This window comes from Lathyrus oleraceus, chromosome 1 (assembly GCF_024323335.1).
Source record: "Lathyrus oleraceus cultivar Zhongwan6 chromosome 1, CAAS_Psat_ZW6_1.0, whole genome shotgun sequence".
Lineage (NCBI taxonomy): Eukaryota > Viridiplantae > Streptophyta > Magnoliopsida > Fabales > Fabaceae > Lathyrus > Lathyrus oleraceus.
The window spans coordinates 150,908,628-150,934,209 of NC_066579.1; the positions used below are offsets into that span (position 1 = coordinate 150,908,628).

At 35.3% G+C, this 25,582-nt stretch overlaps 1 protein-coding gene across 1 annotated transcript; it reads right to left on the bottom strand.

The window, feature by feature from the left end:
- Positions 1–2,639: 2,639 nt before the first annotated feature.
- On the bottom strand, positions 2,640–5,359 carry LOC127123292 (uncharacterized). Its single transcript, XM_051053527.1, has 4 exons — positions 5,192–5,359; positions 4,244–4,439; positions 4,095–4,158; positions 2,640–3,300 (listed from the first exon to the last, which is right to left on the bottom strand). The coding sequence occupies exons 2-4, from the start codon at positions 4,402–4,404 to the stop codon at positions 3,019–3,021; spliced, it is 507 nt and encodes a 168-aa protein (XP_050909484.1). The 5' UTR covers positions 4,405–4,439; positions 5,192–5,359; the 3' UTR covers positions 2,640–3,018.
- Positions 5,360–25,582: the final 20,223 nt, after the last annotated feature.

Sequence of the window (25,582 nt, forward strand, 5' to 3'; positions counted from 1 at the left end):
AAATCTTTTTGGGGGATGACGATGTACTGACCCCACCTCATTTAGTTTAACTTTTCATAATTTTCTTGATTAATTTGCTATTTATTTCATATAAGTTGACTTGACTTTTCAGTTGACATTTCTATGATTGATGTTTGACTTAGGGATTGCTTATGGCAATTGAAGAGATCTTTTGATCCTCCCTTGTTCATCTCATATGCCATGTATTAGAGGCCTTTCATCTCGATTTTATTTGATCCTCGCCTCATTTCCTGATTAAATTATTCAGTGAACCTTTTGTGCATTTCTTTTCATCTGTCTGATTCATCTGTCATTTGTTATGCTTGTTTCTTTCATCCATGCTTCTATTGTTTGATTGTTTAACATGTTCATACTTCCCATACTTTGTTTAATGCTCTATTATTTCATTCTTTGATCCCTTGACTTGATTATATTATCTGTCTGCCTATCTGAGTTGATTCATAACTATTGCCTACTTGTATGATGTATGAGGCATATATTCTTATTGTTTGATTGCCATGAACAATCCCCATTCATAACAAATGTACCCCTCTCCCATGAAGTGTATAATGTTTATTCTTTCATTCTTTATTCATCTGTTAATACAAGAATTAAAACGAACATCCGATAATCATTTCAAAACAAGATCAAAAGCTCGATCCAACGTCGAGTAATCATTTTCAAAACTTAACAGAACCAGCACGTATTCATCCATCCTTTTGTAAGTCGATTGCTTCATGCATCGTCATTTCTCTTGTAAGTCGATTGCTTCATGCATCACCATCTACCTGTAAGTCGATTGCCTCAGGCATCGCCATCTACCCTTATCTGTGGCTCCTCTCCTTGCTCCATCCGTCGACTCTTGTTGTGTTTAGGTAGCACCCATTAGGTAGAACCCTTTGCATGATAACATAGGTAGAAATCCCTTATTCTTTGCATGCTAACATTAGGTAGATGTTCCCCTTTGTAAATCCTAACACATAGGTCCACATTGCATGACAACTCTAGGGCAGAGCTTCCCCACTTTTTAGACCTTCCGTGCGTCTCCGATCTTGTGGCATGTCAGTTCATTCTATTGCAAAGAGGTAACTGCCTAAGACTCGATTCAGCGAGCTGCGACACTTACTGCTAGGACGTTGAACACATTGCCCACTTTCCTTTGACACACCTGGTGTCCTCTTTTGTAAGTCCATGTTCAGATGACAATCCTTAACCCCTAGTTAGTCGAACTACGACAACTCTGATTCTCATGTTCAGATGAGATACGTAGGCACGAGACGCGATGTCTTGCCGAGTTTTTGACTGACGACTAACAATTAATCTTTGTTTTCTCTTGCCCTAGTTGCAATCGAGACCTTTGTTCCCGTAGTTAGTTGAACTACGGTTTGCTCTGATTCTCATTCCAAATGAGATACGTAGGCATAAGACGCGATGTCTTAGCGAGCACACTTCTCTTTCACCCATAGGTAGCCGAGCTACGCACTCTGATTCTCATACTCAGATGAGATACGTAGGCAGTGGATGCGACATCCTTGCGAGTCATTTCTTTCAACCTTCTTTTAGCAGATAGTACTTTAGATATACTTACACCCTTTAGACGAGAACAGCAAGAGTGGATCCCGTAGAGTACTACGGATGCGTAGGGGTGCTAATACCTTCCCTTCGCATAATCGACTCCCGAACCCAAGATTTGGTTGCGAGACCTTGTCTTTTCCTTTTTCCTCAGGTTTTCTTCAATCGTTTTCTTTCCCTCCTTTGGGATAAATAACGAACGGTGGCGACTCTTCTGTTTCTTTTCCTTCGCCGGTTGTTTTTTCGCCCAGTTACGACACCTACCTCCGTTGGATTTGTCGTTTCTTCGGTTACCATGTTTTTGTAGGTAGCACTGAAGCATCAACTTTGTTACTATTAACTTTAATATTCTCTTTTGTCAAAATTATAATTGGTAATTCGTAAGGAAGAGAAAAGGTCTTCTTGTTTACTTTGACTATCTTTGCACTTCGATCCTTCAAATATGAATTCTAGATTTGTGTTAAATTAAGTCTTTTATTGATTAAAAATGAAACCCATAAAAATATCAACCAATAAAATAAGTATATTTTTAAAAAATGTATTGAAGAATATGACAATTAAATACAGATTTTCTCAGTAAATTATTAAATGTTTTTCACTTTTTAAAATTAATTATATTTAACTTTTTTTTGGGTAAAAATTGTTTTCTCACGTTTTTGACATTAAAATGTAAAGCCGTGTTAAATTACTCAAAAATTTCATTAGTTTCCTATTATAAAAAAGAAGAAAAAATTAAAAATATTGAGTGAAATCTATCCGTAGTAATATTTATTAAAAATAAACCTACAACAAATAAAAAGAAAATTGTGTGTTCAAAGCACAAAACTAATTTTCCTTTAATTCATGAAATAAATAACCGAATGCACTTGTTATCTTTTGCTGATGACTTAACATTGACAGTGAGAAAACAATTTCTAAAGTAGACATTTATAAAATTAGACATTTTTTGTTGCATATCAATTTCTTATAAAGTAGACATTTTTTGTTACACATCAATTTCTTCCATAAAGTAGACATTTATAAAATTAGCTAAATAAATTTATACTAATATGGCCATACAAATGGAATTTCACTATAAATATACTACTTTAATTCATTAAATTATGATAACCATACTTATAAATTTAGCTAAATATATTTACACATAATATAACCAAAATCACCAACTCTATACATGACATTCTCATGGTGATGACCTACAAATATTTAAAACCACTTAAGTAAAATAAAAAAACATCCTTAATTTTATCCTTATATTACACAAAAAAAAACATTCTCTTTATACATCAAACCTTCTCAAGACCACGGTCTGTACTTTCCAACATTATAACCTTAAACTACTCAAAAGATATTTATCTTCTCTCTAGTTAAGTTAAATTCTCTTTCTTTTTTAAGAAGTTATCACACTCAGCTCCGTCTTTATATACACTTCTCTGAATGGTACGTTTATGCAACAGCAGAGATGCTCGAATTCTGGCGATCCCTGTTGAGGCAATCAAATCCTTCTACTCTAACCGCGGCTGGTTTGAGTCCAAAACTCACCCTAGCACATCCTCCTTTGCGGGATGCAGAGGTTGGCGATGGCAAACCTGATGGTGATAATGATACAATCTCGTCTCCAAAACGGGCGTCGTGGACTAAAGGATTTGCAGCCCGGACCGGTGGAGACACGCAAAAATATGGTGGAGATGAAGCTGCCGGATAAGCAAAATCGTCCCCGTGACACTCCTGTTGACATCAAAGATAACAGCTAATAATGGATCAAACTTCGAAGTGTGGCAAAGAAAGCCAATATTTATCGACTTCAATTCAAATTCGATACCCAAGCACATAAATTTGATTCAAAATAATCAAATATAATAAAATCATATTTCTTAAAAAAAATATTATTCAAAATAGGGAAAGAACCAAGTATAAGTTAATATAAAAAAATCATGTTAAGTCATTTTCGTCTAACTAGACACAAATTTAACACCAAAAAGGTTTCTAGATGAACAAATTTTTTAAAGAAGTCAACCAAAGATACAAAGCTTGTCTTGTCCTATTAAGGAAGACACTAAAGTGCCTTTCTTTCTAACAAAGACATCAATGGCAAAAAAAACAAAAAAAAACAGTACAAAATAATGAATGATAACCGGTCAAAACATTGTCTATGTCGTTCGCCAGAAAACACGGAAGGTGCATAAATCCAAAATTCTCACAATCTTTTGTATAACAGACCAGATCTTTCTATAAAAAATAGTGTTATTATTATCTATCGCGGGAAATGACGGCACTGTAAACTCTATTTGGCACCATTTTGTTTCAAATAGTGTGTCATTTCTATTGTTCAAATTACGGTAGTGATGTTTATAACCACTACTAGTATTTGACATCATTGATTCATACATTAAGAGGATACCAAGATTATCCTAACCATACCTTCTCGAAACATCATTGACATCATTGATTCATACATTAAGAGGATACCAAGATTATCCTAAATATAAACTCGGCGAATTATGCAGAAAGTACTAACATACCTTCTCGAAAATCATGTCAAGTAGCTCAGCCCCAGCTCTAGAATCAGAACATTCAGCTTGTTGACTACAACAACAAAAAATTACATATCAGCCACTTAAAAACTTCCAAAACTAAATCCAAGGTCAACAATTGATTATAATATAGTTACTTGAAATGAAATCTGAATTGCCGCATTGGAACATTCGACAAGACCCCAACTCGCCGTGGCTTAGGACAAATGAGAGGCTCCTTCTGATCCGTAATGGTAACCGAACCTCTCATCTCCTCACAAGCTGCAAAGGCGTTCTGCTGAAGACTGTAACAGTTCATCTTCGATGTCGGGTTCTTATTCCACAGTAGAACGCCTAAGTACACAAAACACAACAAAATTAAACACAGAAAACAAAGTATACTCAAAAAAATGTCACAAACACATAATTGATAAAACAGAACAAAATTAAGGTAAGAAAATGTCACAAACACATAATTGATAGCATTATTCATATAAAATGTAACACTACAATTCCAGCCTTCTATAAGATCCACCTAACATCACCAAAAACACCAAAAATTTCACACTTTCAAAACCTAAAGAGAAGAGTATAACAATTTCATTACTTTCACACACACAAAAACTAAACTTTGAAAAGAAATTCACCAACCCATTTCACTCTTTTCCCAAATTTGCAAAACCTAAGCAAAAGGGTCACATAATCTTCACAAATCAACGACAGATCTAACATCAAACCTTAAAAAAATTCTCAAACTTTTCATCTGGGTCACGAAAAACACATTACAAAAACACAATCTTTACATTCAAATCAACCGACAAAACATCAACAACCAAAAAAAAAGTCATTTCTTAAATTAAAAAAAAAACATAAAAAATAGGGTTTTTTTAATAAAAACAGATCCTCAATTATAACCCAAAATTAAAATAAATAAAAAAAGAAACCACCTTTCAATACAAAACAATACAACACAACAAAGAAGAACAAACAATTGAACAGATCTATCCTACGAAACAAGTTATGATTGTGAATCAAAATTCTTAAAAACAAAAATTGTTTGAGAATGAAGGAGATCTAAAACATAGAGAGAGAAAGAAGAGAGAGACCTTGAGAGAGATGAAACAAAGTAGCTGGCTGCTACACGAAAGGAGAGGAAAGGAAAGAATGGAACCTTGATACAATTTATATATGAGAGAGACACTGTAACACTATACGATGTTGTTGTAGTGAGTGTAAAAAAAAAGAGGAAAAACGACATCGTTTTGTCTCTATCACCGTTGATATTTGTCTATTGATTATCCAAAATACGCAATGCTTGGTGGTGTGGACTTACCATAGTATAATTTTCTTGCAATTTAATAATAAATGTACTTTTTTTAGGAAGTTTATATAACTAATATGTAATTTTCATTTTATTAGATTATTTTTTAATGATTTTTTAATGGTCATAATTAGTTTCCATTTTTCTTTTAAGTTGAATTTCTAGAATTTTAATTTATTTTATTTTATTTTAATTACCCTGACATAAAATCACATATAGATATGTGTAAATAGAAAAATAAAATTTCATTTATAAATAGACATGTGTAAATAGAAAAATGAAATTTTACTTATGAATTAATAAAATTATATTAAATAGTTGTATGTGGTCAAGACCTTTAATGTATATTATTATTTGAACACATGTGTTAGAATTTGATTATCAAATGTGTATATTACTCATATTTTTTATAGAGTAACCTAAGTCTCACTTTTATATTCTAATAAAATAAATTAATTATATTAATTAATATTTTAGTTGAAATATGAATGTTATAATATGAATGTAACACTCTTTTAGTATTTTTGAATTATTTTTTCAGTTACATAATATTTACTAGTCCACATTAATAAATATTTATAAAGTTATGAAGTTATTTGTCAACCATAACAAAATATAGATATACTATCATTAAATCAACTCAATTGATAATTCAGCAGAATCCGTTATATCTCACTAATTCTATTTTAAAAGGGTGTATTACAACACTAAACTACTTAACCAACAAATATATATATATATATATATATATATATATATATATATATATATATATATATATATATATATATATATATTCAATCTTTAGACATGATAACTCATTTGTGCATTATCAACATGGGCTTATGTTTATTTGTTTTTTATTTTTGACTGATGTTTTCGAATCTGATTCTCAAATTACAATTCTCTAATGTTGGTGGTGGAATCTTGACTTTAATCTCTGGTTCTTTCTAGATCCGTTGAGATTTGCAGTTTTTATTGTATTTAGGTTCGACAGGACACTAGTGGTTCTATGGTGGTTATAACATTTTCGTCGATGTGATGTTCTACACTTGTCTGATAGGATAGATTTGAACTAACTTGTTGTGATTTGATTTGATTAAACTTGAAAGAGTTGTTAAACTTGTTGTAGTTTATTTCATAGGAGTTGTTGGTACGAGTATTTATCCGTGTCAGCGGTCGAAAATTTATCATTCTATAAAAGATAGGTTTGATTTTTGAAACTCGTCTCTGATTTGTTTAGAATATTTGCGGATTTTTACATATTTTTCTTTAGCAATTTGGTGTTGGACCCCGTGTTGGGTTTGCTGAATTGTGTTTTATGTGTTTTTATTTGTTTCGCATTACTTTTTATTGATTTTTATTCAATTTATTTCTTTTTCATACCGTTTTTATTTTCTATGTTGTATTCCCCTTTTAAGGTTGATACGAGGTTTATATCCCTCAATTTTTAATAGTCCCTATTTTTATTTTATTATATTTTCTTTGGTTTAAAACAATCATGGGAGCATATAAAAATTTAATTATTTATGATATTAAATCTTAAAAAGGATTAATAATATCAATTTTATTATAATTAAATTTTTTATGTGTGCTATATATAATCATATTGATGTTATTTTAAATATTTAATAAAATTATTTTAAACTTTCAAAAAATTTAATTATAAAATTTTAAACTAATGATATTAGACTTCTCTTAATATTTTAGATAAGCTTCATCACTAACTCTGATGAAAGTTTATAATTAATAATGGTATATGTAAATTGTAAGTTTTATAACCCTAAATTTAGAGTTGAATGAGGTAGGTGCACACATATTTATAACAATAAAAATTAGTTAAAAGGTTATTGATACAATGCATAGTTAGAAGGATTTTATATTATTTGCACTACATGCGGTGACATTAAGATGAAAGTTTACGATAAAAGTTCCATGACTAAACTAACTAATGACATTATACTTTCCTTAATATTTTAGATAAACTGTCACTAATTACGATGAAAGTTTATAGTTAATAATGGTATATATGAATTGTAAGTTCTATAACAGTATATTTAGGGTTGAAAAACATAGGCTCACACATATTTATAACAATAAAAATTAGTTAAGGGTTAATGATACAATGCATGGTTTGAAGAATTTTATATTATTTGCATTACATGTGATGTCAATAACATCAAAATGAAAGTTTACGATAAAAGTTTTGTCACTAAACTAACCGATGAAATTATACTTTCCTTAATATTTTAAATAAGTTTTGTCACTAACTACGATGAAACTTTATAGTTAGTATTTGTTTGGTCTAAAAACCTCATACCAAAGTACTCAATGATCACACCTTGAGTACCACAAAGTTTTTAAGATAATTTCAGCCTACAATCTTCTTACACCAAAATTGTATCTGAAGTTCAACTTGTAACCTTTATAATTAATCAGAATTCAAGAAAACAACCCTCTCTTATTTTATAAATTATAGATCAGAATGATAAAGCAGTTGTTACACAAGAAAAACTCTATTAAGAGTTTACTCACTACGCCAAAAACTAGAATAGACAGCGCACCTTAGAGGGCGCTTTCTTAAAGAAGCGCACTCTAAAGTGAAGAGAAAAATAAGGAGGAATAGATAGCGCACTTTAGAGGGCGCTTTTGTAACAAAGCGCCCTCTAAAGTGAAGCGAAAAAATAATGAGGAAATGGAGGGACACCAATAGAGGGCGCGTTTATGAAAGCGCCCTCTAAGGGTACCCTTAGAGGGTGCTTTTAAAAAAGCGCTCTCTAAGTCCATGTACATTTCCAGTTTATAAGGCGCTTTTGGAAAGCCTTAGAGAGCGCTTTTAGAAGCGCCCTCTTAGGCCCCCTTTAGAGGGCGCTTTTTTTACACAAGCGCCCTCTAAGGTCCTTTATTAAACATTAAAATTATAACATATATACTGCATGTCTCTTTATTTTCCCTCTCTATATGCTATTTCGTTTACGTAACTGGGTTTTCTCTCTACTGCGATTACTCTCTACTGCGATTACTCTCGTCATCCGTTCGTTCTCCCTCCCTCACCGTCGTCGTCGCCGTCGCCTTTTTCTGCTGCTGCGTTCACGTTCACTGAGTTATCTGCGTCCACCGTCGCTGTTCACTTTCTTCTCCATCGTTACCGTCACCTTTAAGGTATTTCTCTTCTCCATCGTTACCGTTCACTTTCTTCAGGTGTTTGATTAGGGCATTTTCTAAACTGAGTTTTACATTTTGTGCATTATGTTGATTAATGTTGTTTAGGACAAACGAGCACTATATGGTGTTCATGAGCACCTTGTTGTAAGGTTTTTTATTTTTGATTGAAAACTGATGTCATTTGGAGTGTGTTTGAGCTTGTGCTTGGAAGTTTGATGATTATGGATGCAAGTTTGTTCATGTTCCAAACACCATAAGTTTGCATTGGTCTTTTGTATGCAGTAGGTGTGTGTGAGTTTGTATTCAATAATGATGAAAAAAGAGAGAGTTTAGATTGTTGTAACATGAGAGAAATGGAAGGTATATGAATGTGTTTTTTGTGTAGCTTCACGAATATGGTCATTGTCTTACTTGGGTCTTATTGAATCATTTCTATATTACAGATAAAATGGCTAACCAAGACGATACCCATGACGCGAGTGGATCACGTAACAATGTTGAAAAGAAATCAAACGAGGATTGACTGTTATGAAGTCAATCATTCGTGCAAGAGACAAGGGTGAAAAATTCGAAGTACATTGGAGTGTTGAAGACCAACTAATTGAGCCTAACGGTTCAATGTTGGCAAGTTACATTGGTTGCCTTGTTCGACAACATATTCCGATTACATGTGATAATTGGAGAAGTCCGGAATTGAAGGTTGGCAAAGAAAAAATATGGTCCGAGATACAGGTACTTACCATATATTATTATATGTTTTTTTTGTTGACTATTTGTTGACCATATATTGTTATAATATTACTTATAATAACACACTCCATTTGTATGTTTTTTAGAGATCCTTTCACATCGATGAAAGCCGGCAAAAATATTGTATTCAATTGGCCGGAAAAAGACTCCGAGGATTTCGATCCTTTTTGTCCAACAAATTTCTCAAGGATGAGGAAGGAAACTTTGTTGAAGCAGAACGGCCAATGAAGTATGTCGAGATTATTTCAGCCGAAGAATGGGATAACTTTGTCGCCAAACGAAGAAACGAAAAATTCCATGTAATGTCTATTAATTATGGTATTATACAATTGTTAAGTTACTTGGTTCTAATATGCCTTAAACTTTTTTATCCAGGAAGTAAGCGACAAAAATCGGAAAATGGCATCAAAACCCGCGTATCCGTACAAAAAAGGGCGTACGGGATATGCACGGTTACAACAAAGAATTGTGAGTATATTCAAATGCTATGAGCTTATACATTGTCACAATATGTTATAATTGATGATCTTATAATCTGATTCAATTTGTAGCTAGCCGAGGAGAAAAGTGACGCAACATCTCTTCCGGAGCACGTATTGTGGAAGGCTGCTCGGGTTGGGAAGGATGGGGCTGTCGTTGAAGCGGTCCAAAATGTTTATGACGAATGTGTAAGTATATGTAACATTATTTCTTTAATTATATCGAAAATTTTGTTAGACATATAATTCATTTTTAATCTCCTCTAATAATATTTCAGGAGACTTTATCCCAAACCTTACCTTCAACCGAGGTCCAGGATTGCAGGAGCGTACTTAGTCGAGTACTAAATGTTCCTGAGTATTCCGGTCGTGTGAGGGGTAAGGGTTTTGGTGTGACTCCGTCGTCATTTTATAAAAAACCAAAAACAAAAAATCCTACCAACAAAGAGGTGATGGAGACCTTGGCGGAGTTAAGGGCACAAGTACTCGAACTGCAAAAGGAGAATGCAAGGTATAGAGAGGAAAGGTGTGGTTCCGAGGCAAAAGATACTAGTGACCGAGCTAGTATCAATTGTCAACCGAAATTTCCCGAGGTAATTATATATGTTATTATGAAATTAAAGTAGCACTTTTTTACTTGACACATATACACGTTAACAATAACATTTATTATTGGTTTAGGGCATTACACCTTGTCAGCTGTATCTATCATCACCAACTTATCGCATGGTTGGCAAGGGAAAAGTGCACAAGACTTCGGGTGAATTACTTCACCATAATCCCCTCCCGGTGGGATATATGAAAGTTTCGGTTGACCTTGTATTAGATACCGACGCGCTTCTACCATTACCTGACGTTGTTTCAGAGACAACGATGATGCGAGATGCAGTTGGATCCTTTGTTGGATGGCCGTCAGATCTAATTTTCCCAGATGCCGAGGTATATATGTTCTAAATGATTATGAATATTTAGTATTCACATTTCAATTCAGCTACAATTATGATATTTAATCAATCCTTATTACATGGTAATGTTAGACTCCTACAAGACCCACACATAAAGCTGGTAAAGGGATTTCAAGACGCATCGAGTCGGTTGCATCTCAAAAAGAGGTAGAAATATATATACCCATTGAATTATATACGCAACGATTCTGTTGCATCACAAAAAGTCATGATTTAATTTATATGAATTTTTAGGTTCCCGGTCGAAAGTTGAAAAAAGCTGGTAACGATATTCCAACGACGTCCGGGACAAAATCTCAAATTATGATGTGTCTTGAGAAAATGGTGGAAGAGTCTGATATTATGCACGGCGCCATCCGTATTGTAGATTTTGATGAAGGTGTTTTCGGAATTGCTCATTCCGAAATAATTGCAAAGGAGGACATGCAACAACTTTTTGAACACGAAGAATTGGGCATCGCTGTCATTCATACATACATATGGTACTCCGATCAATCTATTATTTACTTAGTTGAACAATTTATTTACACATTTCAATGAGTAGTCTAATGTTTATTATGTTTCTATTTAAGGTATATGTATGTAACATTGATGCGGGGAACTGAATTGTGTAACCGATTTAATTTTATTGCTGCTTCCCGTATCAACACAACGTTAATAACGAAAAATCCAACATCTGTAAAGAATGAACTAGTCGATAGATTCATGGCGGCCGGCGATAATACTACACCCAGTTTGTATTTTTTACCGTTTAATTCTGGCAACGGGTTAGATTTTCTTTCTAATAATTTCATTCTAATCTATGTATATCTTTTACGTAGAAAATTTCCATGCATCTAAATTTTTGTTTTATTTTACAGTGGTCACTGGGTGTTGGTTGCTATGGATCTTTCGAGACTAATGGTGTATTATCTCGATTCGTTATCGGGTGATTGGAGTAAATATCCGAGTATGAAGAAGACGGTTGACGCGTAAGTGAAATTCCCCTAAATATTCGTGTGTATTTGTATATTTAATTATGTCTGTCAGATTGATCTCAATATACGTTTTTATTTTGTTAGGGCAATACTAAAATTTAGATCGAAAAAGAATTACCGTAATAGGAAGGACATTACCTGGGTCAGAGTTCAGGTATATATTAAGTATCTTATTTTTGCTTATAATAGTGTTTGTTTTTTTGCTTATAATAGTGTTTGTAAGAAATTAACTATATATATATATATTGTTTGTTTTTCTGTGTAGTGTCCTCAGCAAAACAATTCGGTCGATTGCGGATTTTTTGTATTGAGATTTATGAGAGATATCATTGGGTTGAATTGTATAGACATCCCAAAAATGGTATGGAATAATAACTTAGGGTTTATTTTAATATTATCGGATATTTCATCTAATTTGTTACTAAATCATGAATATGTTTTATTCTCTTAATTGTAGTACTTTGAGGAATATAAATCTTACTCAAGAGCTCATTTGGATGAAATGAAGGATGAATTGTGTCAATTCATTGTTGATCAAAGAATCATATAGCTAGGTTGTATATTGTTGTACATATATGTATGGAATGTTGTTGTTGTATGCTGTTGTTGTATATATGTTGTATATTGTTGTTGTACTTTTACTAAATCATGAATATGTTATTGTATATTGTTGATCAAAGAATCATATATTAATGTTGTATATATGGAGGATTAATGTTGTATATAAATGGATTCATGTTGTATATATCAATGGATTAATGGTGTATAACATTGGATTAAAGGATGAAATCAATATGAATTTTACACTTTTGCAGCATGCGAACAGGTTACCAATTAAATATCCACTGTTTTTCAAACAATTTTTTTAAAAATAACTAACACTTTAGAGGGCGCTTTCTGTAGGAAGCGCCCTCTAAACATTTTACATTGACAACTTTAGAGGGCGCTTTGTCCAGAAAGTGCCCTCTAAACACTTTACATTGACAACTTTAGAGGGCGCTTTTTCCAGAAAGCGCCCTCTAAGGTGTCCCTTTATGGACTACTCCAGAGGGCGCTTTTTTCTGAAAGCGCACTATAATGTGGCCCTTAAAGGGCCACTTTAGACAGCGCTTTCTCCAGGAAAACAAAACGCTGTCTTTACCTATGCCAGCGCCACTTTAGAGGGCGCTTAAAAGCGCTGTTATAGGCCAAAATAAGCGCCCTCTTTTCCCTTATTTGGCGTAGTGACTTGTTGAAAGAGTATATCTTTGGCAAATATTTTTGTATCGTATCCACAGAGATTAGGTGATATTACCGCCGTTCGATAATTCAAATGTTTTAAGTTTAGAAAGTAACAGGGTTGTTTTGTTTGGAGAAATATCTTGTTAATAAATGTTAACATAAACTATTAAGTGGTTTTAGACAAATATGAAAGCTTGGCAAGATTGGAGTTCACTATTTCAAATATCTATGATTCACTATGATAAATAATTAGATTCAAGATTATTGATGATGTTCAAATATCCTCTCAAAGTCATTTATGTCTAAATGATATCGTGATAGTTACTATATTGATCCTTAGACGATCTCTCCACCTAACTATCAATATAGTAACCTTGAATGTTCAATATCAATGAATAGTAATGGATAAATCTATCTCTACAACTTATTCACTACTTGAAAATCTGTTTTATGTCTAAACTCAAGTAATCTCTCTCGACAACTACTCAAATCTGGTTTTCAAAGTAAAGCAAAAACAGTTCCAATACATCAACAATCTTTATCTCATATATAAATCAAAGTGAATACATAGATAGATGAGAATAGCTACTACCTCCAATCTTGACAAAAAGGGAGTTTAGCTCCTCATCACCATTGTTATCAAACAGAAGGATTTAGAAGAAAAACTCTGGTTTTCTCTATTACAAAAGTTCTACAGCCCAATGTGTGAATGAATGGAATAATTAATCAATCCTCCTAGGTTAAACTATTTTGTCTCTACCAAAAAGGTTGACATTTCCCCATTTGGACATTGTCATCAGCAGCAGAAAAGCACTTTCCAGGCAGACATCAAAATGGCAATTACTTTTTCTGCACAGCAGCACATTTGACCCTTGGTCAGCTTGCTGGATTCGCAGCCTTCGCGGCGCGAAGGGAGTTCGCGGCGCGAACTGTTGCTTTCCCAGCTTCCTTGTTTGGCAAGCTTCCTCCAAAATGCCATGTTGAAACCAAGGTCTTGCTTATCCAAAATTCTACACAACTAACAAAAATGTGAAATAACTATTCAAAACAAAATAAATTAAACCTAATTGCATTTATACAAATAAATGAAGATAAAAGTGTGTAATTACATCAAAACTTGGTAAAAGGGACCAATAAAAAGGTATAAAAAGTAGTACAAATTGGTCCCTAACAACTCTCCCCAACTTAGCATTTTGTTTGTCCCTAAACAAAAGTTTCCACCCTCACAACCAAGATCATGACACAAAAGATTTAAACAAGCATTTATCAAGGACATTCAAATGGTTCAAAAGTGTTTGGCCTCTTCTCAATTCACCTCTCTCAATTCTAGACAAACATGAATAAGGGAAATGGTAAAGTGCAAAAATCATTCCAAGTATCTCAAAGCTATACATGTCAAAATTGAATCAAACTTACGCACACATCAATGTTGATGAATAACATGAAGGGTTACTTTCACTCATCCAAGCAGTTAAATCAACAACAAATCGAATCATGCGGCTATCACAACAAGTACCAAATCATGTGAAAAATGAGAATCAAGAGGTCTTTCAAAGGTTGTAATTTGGCTTAGGTTGCAAGAAAGGATATGATTAAGAGAATTCAAAAAGGTTGCCTATCCTAAGGGAGCATTCCCAAAGATTCAACTCTACCAATTTCCTTTTCCTTGGTTCCTATCTTTTCTTCAAATCCACACAACCATGAGCATATTTTTTTTTTTTTTTTTTTTTTTTTTTTTTTTTTTTTATATGCTCTATGGTTTCAAGGGTGATTTCTTTTTCTTGTTTCTTTTCATATTCTTACCCTTCCAAAGAAACTCACTATTCCAAGTTCCCTATCAACTCTTCACTTTACTCTCCCCAACTTTAGATTCCAAAACCGATTTATTCAATAATGCTCCCTACTTAAGAATAAGCAAAAGGCAAAATTTTTGCAAACAACTCGGTTTGAGGTTTCAACTGATGCGAAAGAAATTAGGATTCATTTATTCCACAATTTTCAATTGATTTTACAATGATCAATCAAATGAATCCTAACAAGCTCAAAGGGGGTTAACTAAGGATTACTCCTCACAAGGTTCGTTGATTTAAGCTTTTTGGTCAAGTGGTTTTTCTCACAAAAATTGCCTCTATCATTTTCAAAATTTTCACACAAAATAGATTGATGCATGATTTAGCATGATAAGAATGAGTTAAAATAATGCTCGGTTTCCCGCTTTTTAGTGTACAATGGAAAGCCTCCTCACAATTGGTTAAGTCCTATTTTGATTCAAAACTGACATATACTTCAATGAATTTATGAAATGGAATTTGCACACAACATCAACCTACTCATGTTAAGTCTAGAAAGCGATAAAGTGTACCTTGAAATGCCGACACTAATTCTTATCATCACCACTCGAAGTATCCTATGCTTCTTTCTTTGCGATCATTTCTCGGTTGCTTAAAGCTTGACTTAAGAATAAGAACAATTAAACAAAAATGTTGGTAAACCAATATTCGATTAAAACACACTTAAATTTCAAAAAGTACTCATGCAATTATAAAAAGACTAAAGAAAAATTAAAGTGCTAAGATAAAGTCACGGTGAACTAGAGCCACCAAAAAGTACATTACAAAATTCCCAAAACAAAAACAGAATTAGTCAAACGAAATTCAAACAAACAATTCTCTTCAAAACTCCACAAATTCAATTCTCTTCCTCTTCATCACCACCTACACCTCCGAGAACATCTTCCATCTCCTCATTTGGGTCAGCACTACCTCCTGCACCCCCCATAAAATTTGGCCTGCCCACAGGCCAATTAGCATAAGCTGCATAGTCAGCTTGCGATGGAAAAGTACGGGCCTCTGGTGCCAGAAACGTGTTCTGGAACTGCTGCTGCATGGCATCAAAAATAAATGATTGAGACCTCCTGGAGGCCTCAAAGTTCTCACAGCAGTAGTTGGCAAAAGCCATCTGATCAAAACCTGGGGTACTCTGAGGTTGAGGTTGAGAACGGGACCTGGCTCGGGACCGAGAGGAAGAAGTACCAGATGCATCAGTCTTCTCATTCGGGTTCTGCAGAAACCTGTTCAAATAAGCGTCACTGATCACACTGGTGATCGAGTAGTGCACTTCCTCAGGAATGTGAACATTGGCCCTACGGCACAATCCCATGATGAGTCCTGGATAAGCTAGCACACCAGCTTTGCCCCCGAAATTTGTTCCACTTAACACAATCTTTCTCATCTCGCATGAAATGAGGGCTGCAACATCCACCGTCTTCCCGATCATGATGCAGTACAAGAGACACCCGACATCCATAGGAATTGTGGTGGTGTGGCTTCTTGGTCTGATATTGGCTAACAGTAGCACCAAAAAAGCTCTAGCTTCCAAATTGAAATTTTCCCTCTTCCACAATTTCGGGTGCCCTTGATCATTCACTTCAAACGATTTTCCTCTGAGACAAAGGGTGGCATTGACTGCTTCTAGGTTCCACCTGTCAGCTGCCACCATGGTATTGTACTCACAACTCTCCCCCTCTCCAAGAGTTAAGGGGTGACCTAGATAAGAATTAATGTCATTCCTTCCAAATGACACAATCTTTCCCCTTACCCTGGACTGGTGAATGAAGGTCGTACCTTCCTCACGATGCATCGCATTCGCGTAGAATTCTCGGACAAGGTCGTAGTTGATTGCGGCTTCCGGCTCACACAACTTCATCCATTTTCTTTGCTCGAAAACCTCAACCACTCTGTGATACACTCCAGTTGGAGCCAGGCGGATAAACCTTTCCGGTAGAATAGTCCTCTTGACAAGACTCTCAAAGCGTGCTTCGTGCTCCTCACTGATGAACCTTCGGGTAGCACGGGCCTGAGGAGGTGCTGTGGTCTTAGTTCTCTTAGACATCTGCAATCAAAACCAGCACAACCACAAAACAAACATTACAGCATTAGTCAATAATCAAAAAGAAAATGGCTGCTGGAATTCACAGTTCGCGGCGCGAAGGGAGGTTCGCGGCGCGAACCCTGCGATTTCAGGAAATCCCCAATTGCTTTCTAGGGTTTCACCAAAGAGGGATTTAACAAACCCAAACAGTCAAACTGCAAAACCCTAGCCTAATCCTATTCTATTTCACACAAGCATAGCAATTCCAAAAGCATTCACAGAAAAATACATCTCTAACCAACCCTAAATTGAAAAACCCCAAAAAGGGATTGGAAAAGAGGAAATGAAGATTACATACCTTTAGAATCTTTACACTTGCAAAAAGAAGAAGATTGGAAGAGTGAAATACTGAAAAACGTTGAGAAATGGTGGAATTTGGGGGTTGGGATGAAGGCGCGGCAAAAGGGTTTGAAAAGAGGAAGTTTGAAATGAAACTGAATTGACCTAAACAGTAATTAAATGAATTCTGTCACGCAAAGTTCGCGGCGCGAACAGGGGGTCGCGGCGCGAACTGCAGAAAACAGAACCAATTAAAATTTTTTCATTCAGTTCGCGGCGCGAACAGGGGGTCGCGGCGCGAACTGCAGAAAACAGAACCAATTAAAATTTTTTCATTCAGTTCGCGGCGCGAACAGGGGGTCGCGGCGCGAACTGCAAAAAACAGAAAGCACTCAAAAAAATTTTTCATTCAGTTCGCGGGGCGAACTTTGTTCGCGGGCCGAACTGGTTCTGTCATGCAGTTCGCGGGGCGAACTTTGTTCGCGGGGCGAACTGTAAAAACCAGAACCCAATTTTTTTCAAAATTTAACACAGCAAAAACTCACACAACAGAAAAAAATTAAAATACAGACTTACAACGTTGGGTTGCCTCCCAACAAGCGCTTTGTTTAACGTCGTTTGAGCTTGACGGTCCACTGATTAGCCCGGTTTAAATAGAGACACGACATCCACATCACGATTTATGTCGCCACCATGGTAAACTTTGAGTCTTTGACCATTTACGGTCCAACTCTCTTGTGACTTTGGATCCTCGATTACAATGGCTCCATAATTCCGTACTTCCTTGACAACGAACGGTCCTGACCCTTTTGGCTTCAGCTTACCCGGTAATAACTTGAACCTTGATTTGAAAAGCAGTACCATTTGTCCGACATGAAACTCCTTGCGACGGGCCTTTCCATCATGGTATTTTTCTTCAATTGCATCATTTCAGAATGAATCATGTTTGTCATGTGGATGCTTCATAGCTTTAAAAAGATTAAAGGTCACCTCTTCGTCTTGCACTCTCACCTTCATTAGTCCATCATCTACGTCAATCATCATCCGAGCTGTTTTCATAAAAGGTCTTCCAAGAATTAGGGGCACATCACGGTCCTCATCCATCTCCACTATTACGAAATCTACCGGAAACAAGAATTTGTCCACCTTCACTAACATGTCTTTAGCAATTCCGTATGGTAAAGTGGTAGACTTGTCGGCTAGTTGTAAAGTCATTCTCGTCGATTTAATCTCAACATTCCCTAATCTTTTAACAATGGAGAGAGGGATTAAATTTATACTAGAGCCCAAGTCAATCAAACCATTTCCAGTGTATGTGCTTCCAATGGTCACCGGTAGAACAACCCGGCCCGGATCGGACTCCTTCCTTGGGAGAGTCTTTTGGATGATAGCACTACACCGTGCATCAAGCAGTATGGTCTCGTCTTCCACGTGTCTCCTTTTCTTTGTAAGAATGTCCTTCATGAACTTGGCATACCGTGGCATTTGTTCTAATGCATCAGCAAATGGAATGTTGATTTGAAGCTGCTTGAAGATGTCCATAAACCGTGCATAGTGTCTAGCGTTATCCTTCTTTGATGGTGCGTGTGGATATGGTAGATGTTGAACTGGAATGACATTCACTCCTTTGTCTCCTTTTTTCTTATTTCTTGGTTCGATTTCCTTATTCATTTCCGCTTCACACCGCTGCTCTTCCATCAGTTGTTGGTTCTGCTGTTTTCGCGGCGCGAAGGGAGATCGCGGCGCGAACTGAGCAGTTTCTACCACTTTCTTCTTCCCACAAGCCACATCCTCATTTTCCAGCACAGCATCCATATCATTCTCAACTGTAATTTCCTCACCTTTTTTACTTGTCAACTCTCTACCGCTTCTAGTAAAAATTGCTTTGCAATGCTCCTTTGGATTAGTTTGAGTATTAGCGGAGAAAGAAGATCCTGCAGTTTGTTCCGACAGCTGTTTCGCAAGTTGACCTATTTGATTTTCCAAATTCTTGATTGCTGCTTCATTACTCTTCTGATTTGCCATGGAAGCTTGCATGAATTGTTGAAGAGTGTCCTCTAGCTTGGAACTTCCTCCTTGCGATTGTTGGCCTTGAGAATTGGGGTGTTGATAAGGACTTTGCTGCTGAAAATTTTGATTGTTGAACCTTGTTGGTTGGTAACCTTGATTGTTCCTTTGATAGCCTTGATTTTGATTGTTCACATAGCTCACTTCTTCTAGCGGAGGGCAAAAACCAGTAGGATGATCTCCTTGACATAACTCGCAACATGCTACTTGATGTCGAACTTGAGAACTTTGAATCTCCTTTATTTGCTGTGGAAGCTTGGCCATTTGTTGAGTAAGAAGCTCCACCTGTTGAGAGAGTAGCTTGTTTTGAGCAAGGATGGCATCATTTGTATTCAACTCTAGAACTCCAGGCTTACGTTGTGAAGGGCTACGATCATGTTGACTTTGATGATCATTACGGGCCATCCGTTCAATAATGACTTTAGCTTCTTCCGCAGTTTTTGATATAAGCGATCCACCCGCGGTGGCGTCCAGAAGTGTCTTATGAGTTGATTGGAGACCATTCAAAAAAATATGGATTTGAGTAAGCTCATCAAAACCATGTCCCTTACACTTCCTCAACATTGATTTGAATCTCTCCCACGCTTCATTTAGAGATTCGTTGCCTCCTTGAGTGAATACCGCTATAGCCGTCTTGGCTTCCATGAATCGGGATTGAGGGAAGTATCTTTCTAAGAACTTTTCTTCTAACAAATTCCAATCCGTCATCACTCTTGATTCTTGATCAAGGTACCACTCCTTTGCCTTTCCCACTAAGGAGTGTGGGAACATCCTTTTGAATAACGTTTCTTCACCCGCTTCGTCTATTCCTGTAGAACCCGCAATCTCATAGAATTTGATGAGATGGGTATACGGATCTTCATGGTCCATTCCGGTGAATGGATTTGCATAGAGAAGTTGGAGGATTCCGGTCTTCATCTCCGTATTTCTTCCTCCACGGGCAAATTGAGCATTTCTTCTTGGACTATTAGCGGACATTTCGGTACGATTATCCTCCGCCATGTTTCCTTCACAAGCCTCTACAACCACTTCTTCGATTGGAACAAGTGCGAAAGTAGATGCTTCTTCTCTCCGGTTCCTCTCTTCGGCTAGTTTCCTTCTTCTTCGTGTTTTGCTATTAAGCTTCCGAAGTGTTCTTTCAATTTCAGGATCGAATTGAAGTTGCTCCTCAGTTGCTTTTCCTCGCATGCACTAGAATCTTCAAAACTAACAAACCAAGTGAAACAAAAGAGGGATAACAATAAAAGTAACAAAACTTAAAACAATGAATTATTGCAATGCTTGTAATATCGACACCAATCCCCGGCAACGGCGCCAATTTGTTGAAAGAGTATATCTTTGGCAAATATTTTTGTATCGTATCCACAGAGATTAGGTGATATTACCGCCGTTCGATAATTCAAATGTTTTAAGTTTAGAAAGTAACAGGGTTGTTTTGTTTGGAGAAATATCTTGTTAATAAATGTTAACATAAACTATTAAGTGGTTTTAGACAAATATGAAAGCTTGGCAAGATTGGAGTTCACTATTTCAAATATCTATGATTCACTATGATAAATAATTAGATTCAAGATTATTGATGATGTTCAAATATCCTCTCAAAGTCATTTATGTCTAAATGATATCGTGATAGTTACTATATTGATCCTTAGACGATCTCTCCACCTAACTATCAATATAGTAACCTTGAATGTTCAATATCAATGAATAGTAATGGATAAATCTATCTCTACAACTTATTCACTACTTGAAAATCTGTTTTATGTCTAAACTCAAGTAATCTCTCTCGACAACTACTCAAATCTGGTTTTCAAAGTAAAGCAAAAACAGTTCCAATACATCAACAATCTTTATCTCATATATAAATCAAAGTGAATACATAGATAGATGAGAATAGCTACTACCTCCAATCTTGACAAAAAGGGAGTTTAGCTCCTCATCACCATTGTTATCAAACAGAAGGATTTAGAAGAAAAACTCTGGTTTTCTCTATTACAAAAGTTCTACAGCCCAATGTGTGAATGAATGGAATAATTAATCAATCCTCCTAGGTTAAACTATTTTGTCTCTACCAAAAAGGTTGACATTTCCCCATTTGGACATTGTCATCAGCAGCAGAAAAGCACTTTCCAGGCAGACATCAAAATGGCAATTACTTTTTCTGCACAGCAGCACATTTGACCCTTGGTCAGCTTGCTGGATTCGCAGCCTTCGCGGCGCGAAGGGAGTTCGCGGCGCGAACTGTTGCTTTCCCAGCTTCCTTGTTTGGCAAGCTTCCTCCAAAATGCCATGTTGAAACCAAGGTCTTGCTTATCCAAAATTCTACACAACTAACAAAAATGTGAAATAACTATTCAAAACAAAATAAATTAAACCTAATTGCATTTATACAAATAAATGAAGATAAAAGTGTGTAATTACATCAAAACTTGGTAAAAGGGACCAATAAAAAGGTATAAAAAGTAGTACAAATTGGTCCCTAACATGACTCCCTTAACACTACAATTATATTTTAAATGTATGAGAAAATTATGAGCATTGTAAAATTAGAGAAGAATGTAATAATAATGATTTTTGTGTATTTGCAAAAGAAAACAAATCCTCTTTTTATAGTAAAACATTTAGCAAAGAAATGAAACTTTGGAAGGCTTGGATCTGCATCATAAACGATTATGCAACCTAAATAATCGATTATGACCTAGAAAAATAGGAAAATTTTGTTGTATCAGAAGCATGATCGATTACTTAGGTTACTATAATTGATTATCAATGGATTTTGGACTATAATTGATTAGACAAGTGTCATAATCGATAATAGGTTGAATTTCACTATATAATAAATTATAAAAACTTCCTAACCGATTATACTTTGTTTAAAACATTTTAGTCCAATTCAAATTGATTTTAGGATATGTTTTATAAATAGATGGAGTTTGAATAAGAAGTTTTATTTTGTATATTTGTGTGTGTGCGCGTGCGCGCATACGTGTGTGTGCATGTGCGTGAGTATGGATGTGTGTGTGTGCGCGCGCGCGCATGTACGTGTGTGGGGGTGTGGGTGAGTGTCTATGTATATGTATGGGGAAGCGTGTGCGGGTGTGAGTGTGTGTGTGTGTCTCTTTATGTGTGTATGCGTAGGTGGGTGAGTGGGTGTATGTGTGTGTATGCGTGCACGCGCGCGTGTGTGTGTGTGTGTATGTATGTGTACGTGTGTGCGTGAGTGTGAGCGTGTGTATATGGGTGCTCGCGCACATATTGTGTACGCGCGAAGGCGTATACCTGTATGTGTGTGTGTGTGTGATCGTGACTTTGGTAAGTCTATGTGAATCATGACTGCAAGTGCACAGTCCTATCACGTAGTTTTAAATATTATCGAACCCACAAGGACTAATAATCGAACGTATCGTGGTCTAATGTTACTATGTAAATCTAAGGCGAATGATTGTTTTAAGATTGGAGGGATGAAGAGAAATAACTATAAGATAGAATAAAGATAAAGATATAAGATATAAGGGATATCGGTATGTAATACATCAAACCTCGGGGATTCAATATATAGTTGGTGTAATCTTATTGGTTAAAATATTCTTCAGTGGAAATCATTTATAGAAAGGACTTAGTCTAACACTCTCGTTTTTATTGACTCTGACCATACTCCAAAACCAGAATGCTTGCCTCTCGCGGTCTCATTTTGAATTTAAAAGTATTTTTTGAATATAGATAAAGTCTAATTAATCCTAAAGTGCTCTCGATGTGTTTAGGATTAATGCCTAGTTTCAGCTATCTAGTTAAAATCTCAAACTCTCGTTCTTGTTGACTGTAACCTTAGTTTGTTTTGTACTCTCGTACGAAAAACAGTTTGATTAAAATAAGAAACTAAATCAAGAAAAATAAGTTTTAATAAAAACTAACACCAATTATTTATTGAATCCCGTCATTTCGACGGTCTTTACATAACGATACCTAAGGTTTAGCCAGACATAGATCAGGTGACAGACATGGCAATTGGGGAATTAAACATACAGTAAGGCATAAATAAATAAAACAGTAAACAATAATAAACCTGGATTGCAATTTAAGAACTGGAATTGAATCTTGAATCTTCGATTAAATAATTCTGACAGGCTTTGGCAATGAATACCCCTTATAATTGAATCCCAAATGCGTAAAAATAATAAACCATAATAGTCCCCGATGTAGAGAAACTATCACTTTTACAATGGTAGTAAACTGCCTAGAAACTAAAAGAAAAATAAAGCAAAATAAAAATTAATCGCAGACTGAAAACTGGAAAAAGAGAGAGAGATCCTCGTGCGGATCTGAGTGCTCCTTTTTATATCCATTCCATATTCCTCATTTGTAGCAGAAGTTAGTGGAAACCGTGGCTAAAAGAGTGGAGGAAAAGTAGGAAAAGTAGGAAGACTAGGTTGTGGCGGTTGCCACAACCCTAATTCCATGATGAGTGGTGAGCGCCACTCTTGTAGTAACCGCCCACCACTTTTCAAGGGTTGGTGGCGGGTGCCACCTCCCTTTTGGCCCAATGTGGCAAGCACCACATCCTTTGGGTAATGGGCGTCACAAGCCCATTTGCTTTGGTGGCCCATTATTCCATTGGAAACCTCATTTTCTTCTCTTTTCTTGCCTTTTTCTTTCTTTTTGCTATTTTCCATTTTTTTGCGGTAAACCTTTTAATCGATAAATACCTGCAAATAAACATAAAATATTGTGTAATAAATAGTGTTAATCGAGTAAAAAGCAGTGCATATAGAGCCAAAAATACGATACATTTTTGCGTTATCAGTATGTATGTGTGTGTGGTTGTGTACTTTGAGAGTCATACACTTGATATTACATTTTTTATATTATATATTTTCTTCTTGATGTTGTTCTTTAGCATTTTATTCTTTTAAGTCAGCCATCATAAACTTCTCGCTTTTTGATTTTATTCAAATATTCTTCTTTATTTTCTGATGTTTATGATATTTTCTTTGATCTTATTTGTCATCATCAAAATCAATTACACATGTTAAGCACATAGAACCATATTTTTTCCATCTTTGATGATGACAACACGTCTCTTAGAAAAGGTGACTGAGAAAAGAAGTTAAGATGAAAAAATGTTTCAAAAGTTAACTTCCCCTAACAAATATAGAGAGTATACTTCCCTTGAGAAAATATGTCTTCCCCCTTTGGCACTATCAAATGGCGGGAAAATGTATAGACATATAGAAACATGTGGATCATATAAAAGAAGAAGAAGAAGAAGTTCATAGAACCCAAAATAAAGATGAAAGTATGGAAAATTCTTATACGAAGAAAATGGTTGCGTAATGGAAAAGTAACTTAAGATAAAACAAAACACAAAAATAGAAGGAAAAATAACAATAAAAGCTACAAAATACTTATATTTTGCCCCCCACCATCATCATCAACACTCATTTGAGTATTACTCTGATAAAGGCGAGAAATAATTGTCCCAATATCAACAAATATTCAGAGAGGAAATCTATTCTAGTAGTTAGATGATAAATATCATGTTATTTAATTGAGTGCTTGTAAGGATAGCCTAAAGAACATCGTTAAAAGCGGATGATGGAGGTATCTCATGATCAAACTATTCTATACTTTCTTGATCAAGTTGTTAAGGAGTCGAAAAATGTTAGGAAACATGAGCATTTGTAGCTTTTGGAATGTGAACTCATCCTTCACCCATTTCCAAAACCTTCACAGATTTGGATTATTCAGGTCAATCTTTGATTTTCTTGTGTCACATTCTTCACTTTTTAGACTTACTACAACATGCATCAAAATATGTGATTTGATCTCCATAAGGAACCAAGAATCAAACCATTGACAATCCAACATGTGCCGAATTACGCCATCAGTCCAATTAGTTTAAATATTGTAGAATAAAAGTTGCACAATGACCACGCTTAGTTTAATCTATTAAACATGGTTTAATTTCCTTGAAATTAGAATATTGGTGACAACATACAAAATAGAAAATAAGATGACATGTCACAGTCATGTACCCAAACGTGAGAGACATTTTATGGTCGACACTAGAATCAACCATAGGAGATTGAGTATCAACATGAAGGTTAAATTCTTCCTTCAAATTATTATAACATTTTGAAGAGAATAAGGATCCCGCGCTAGGCAAACCAAGAATACACCCAAGAGAAAGAGAGATAGGAATTTTATATGACTCTAATGAAATAATCTCATCTTTGTATCTCAGGTTGTAATAGAATATTTTTACACCAGTTTTGGATAAATTGGCTCAGGCTTACTAAGTTATTATATATAAAATTCTTTAAATTGGCTTGATCAAAGTCATTCA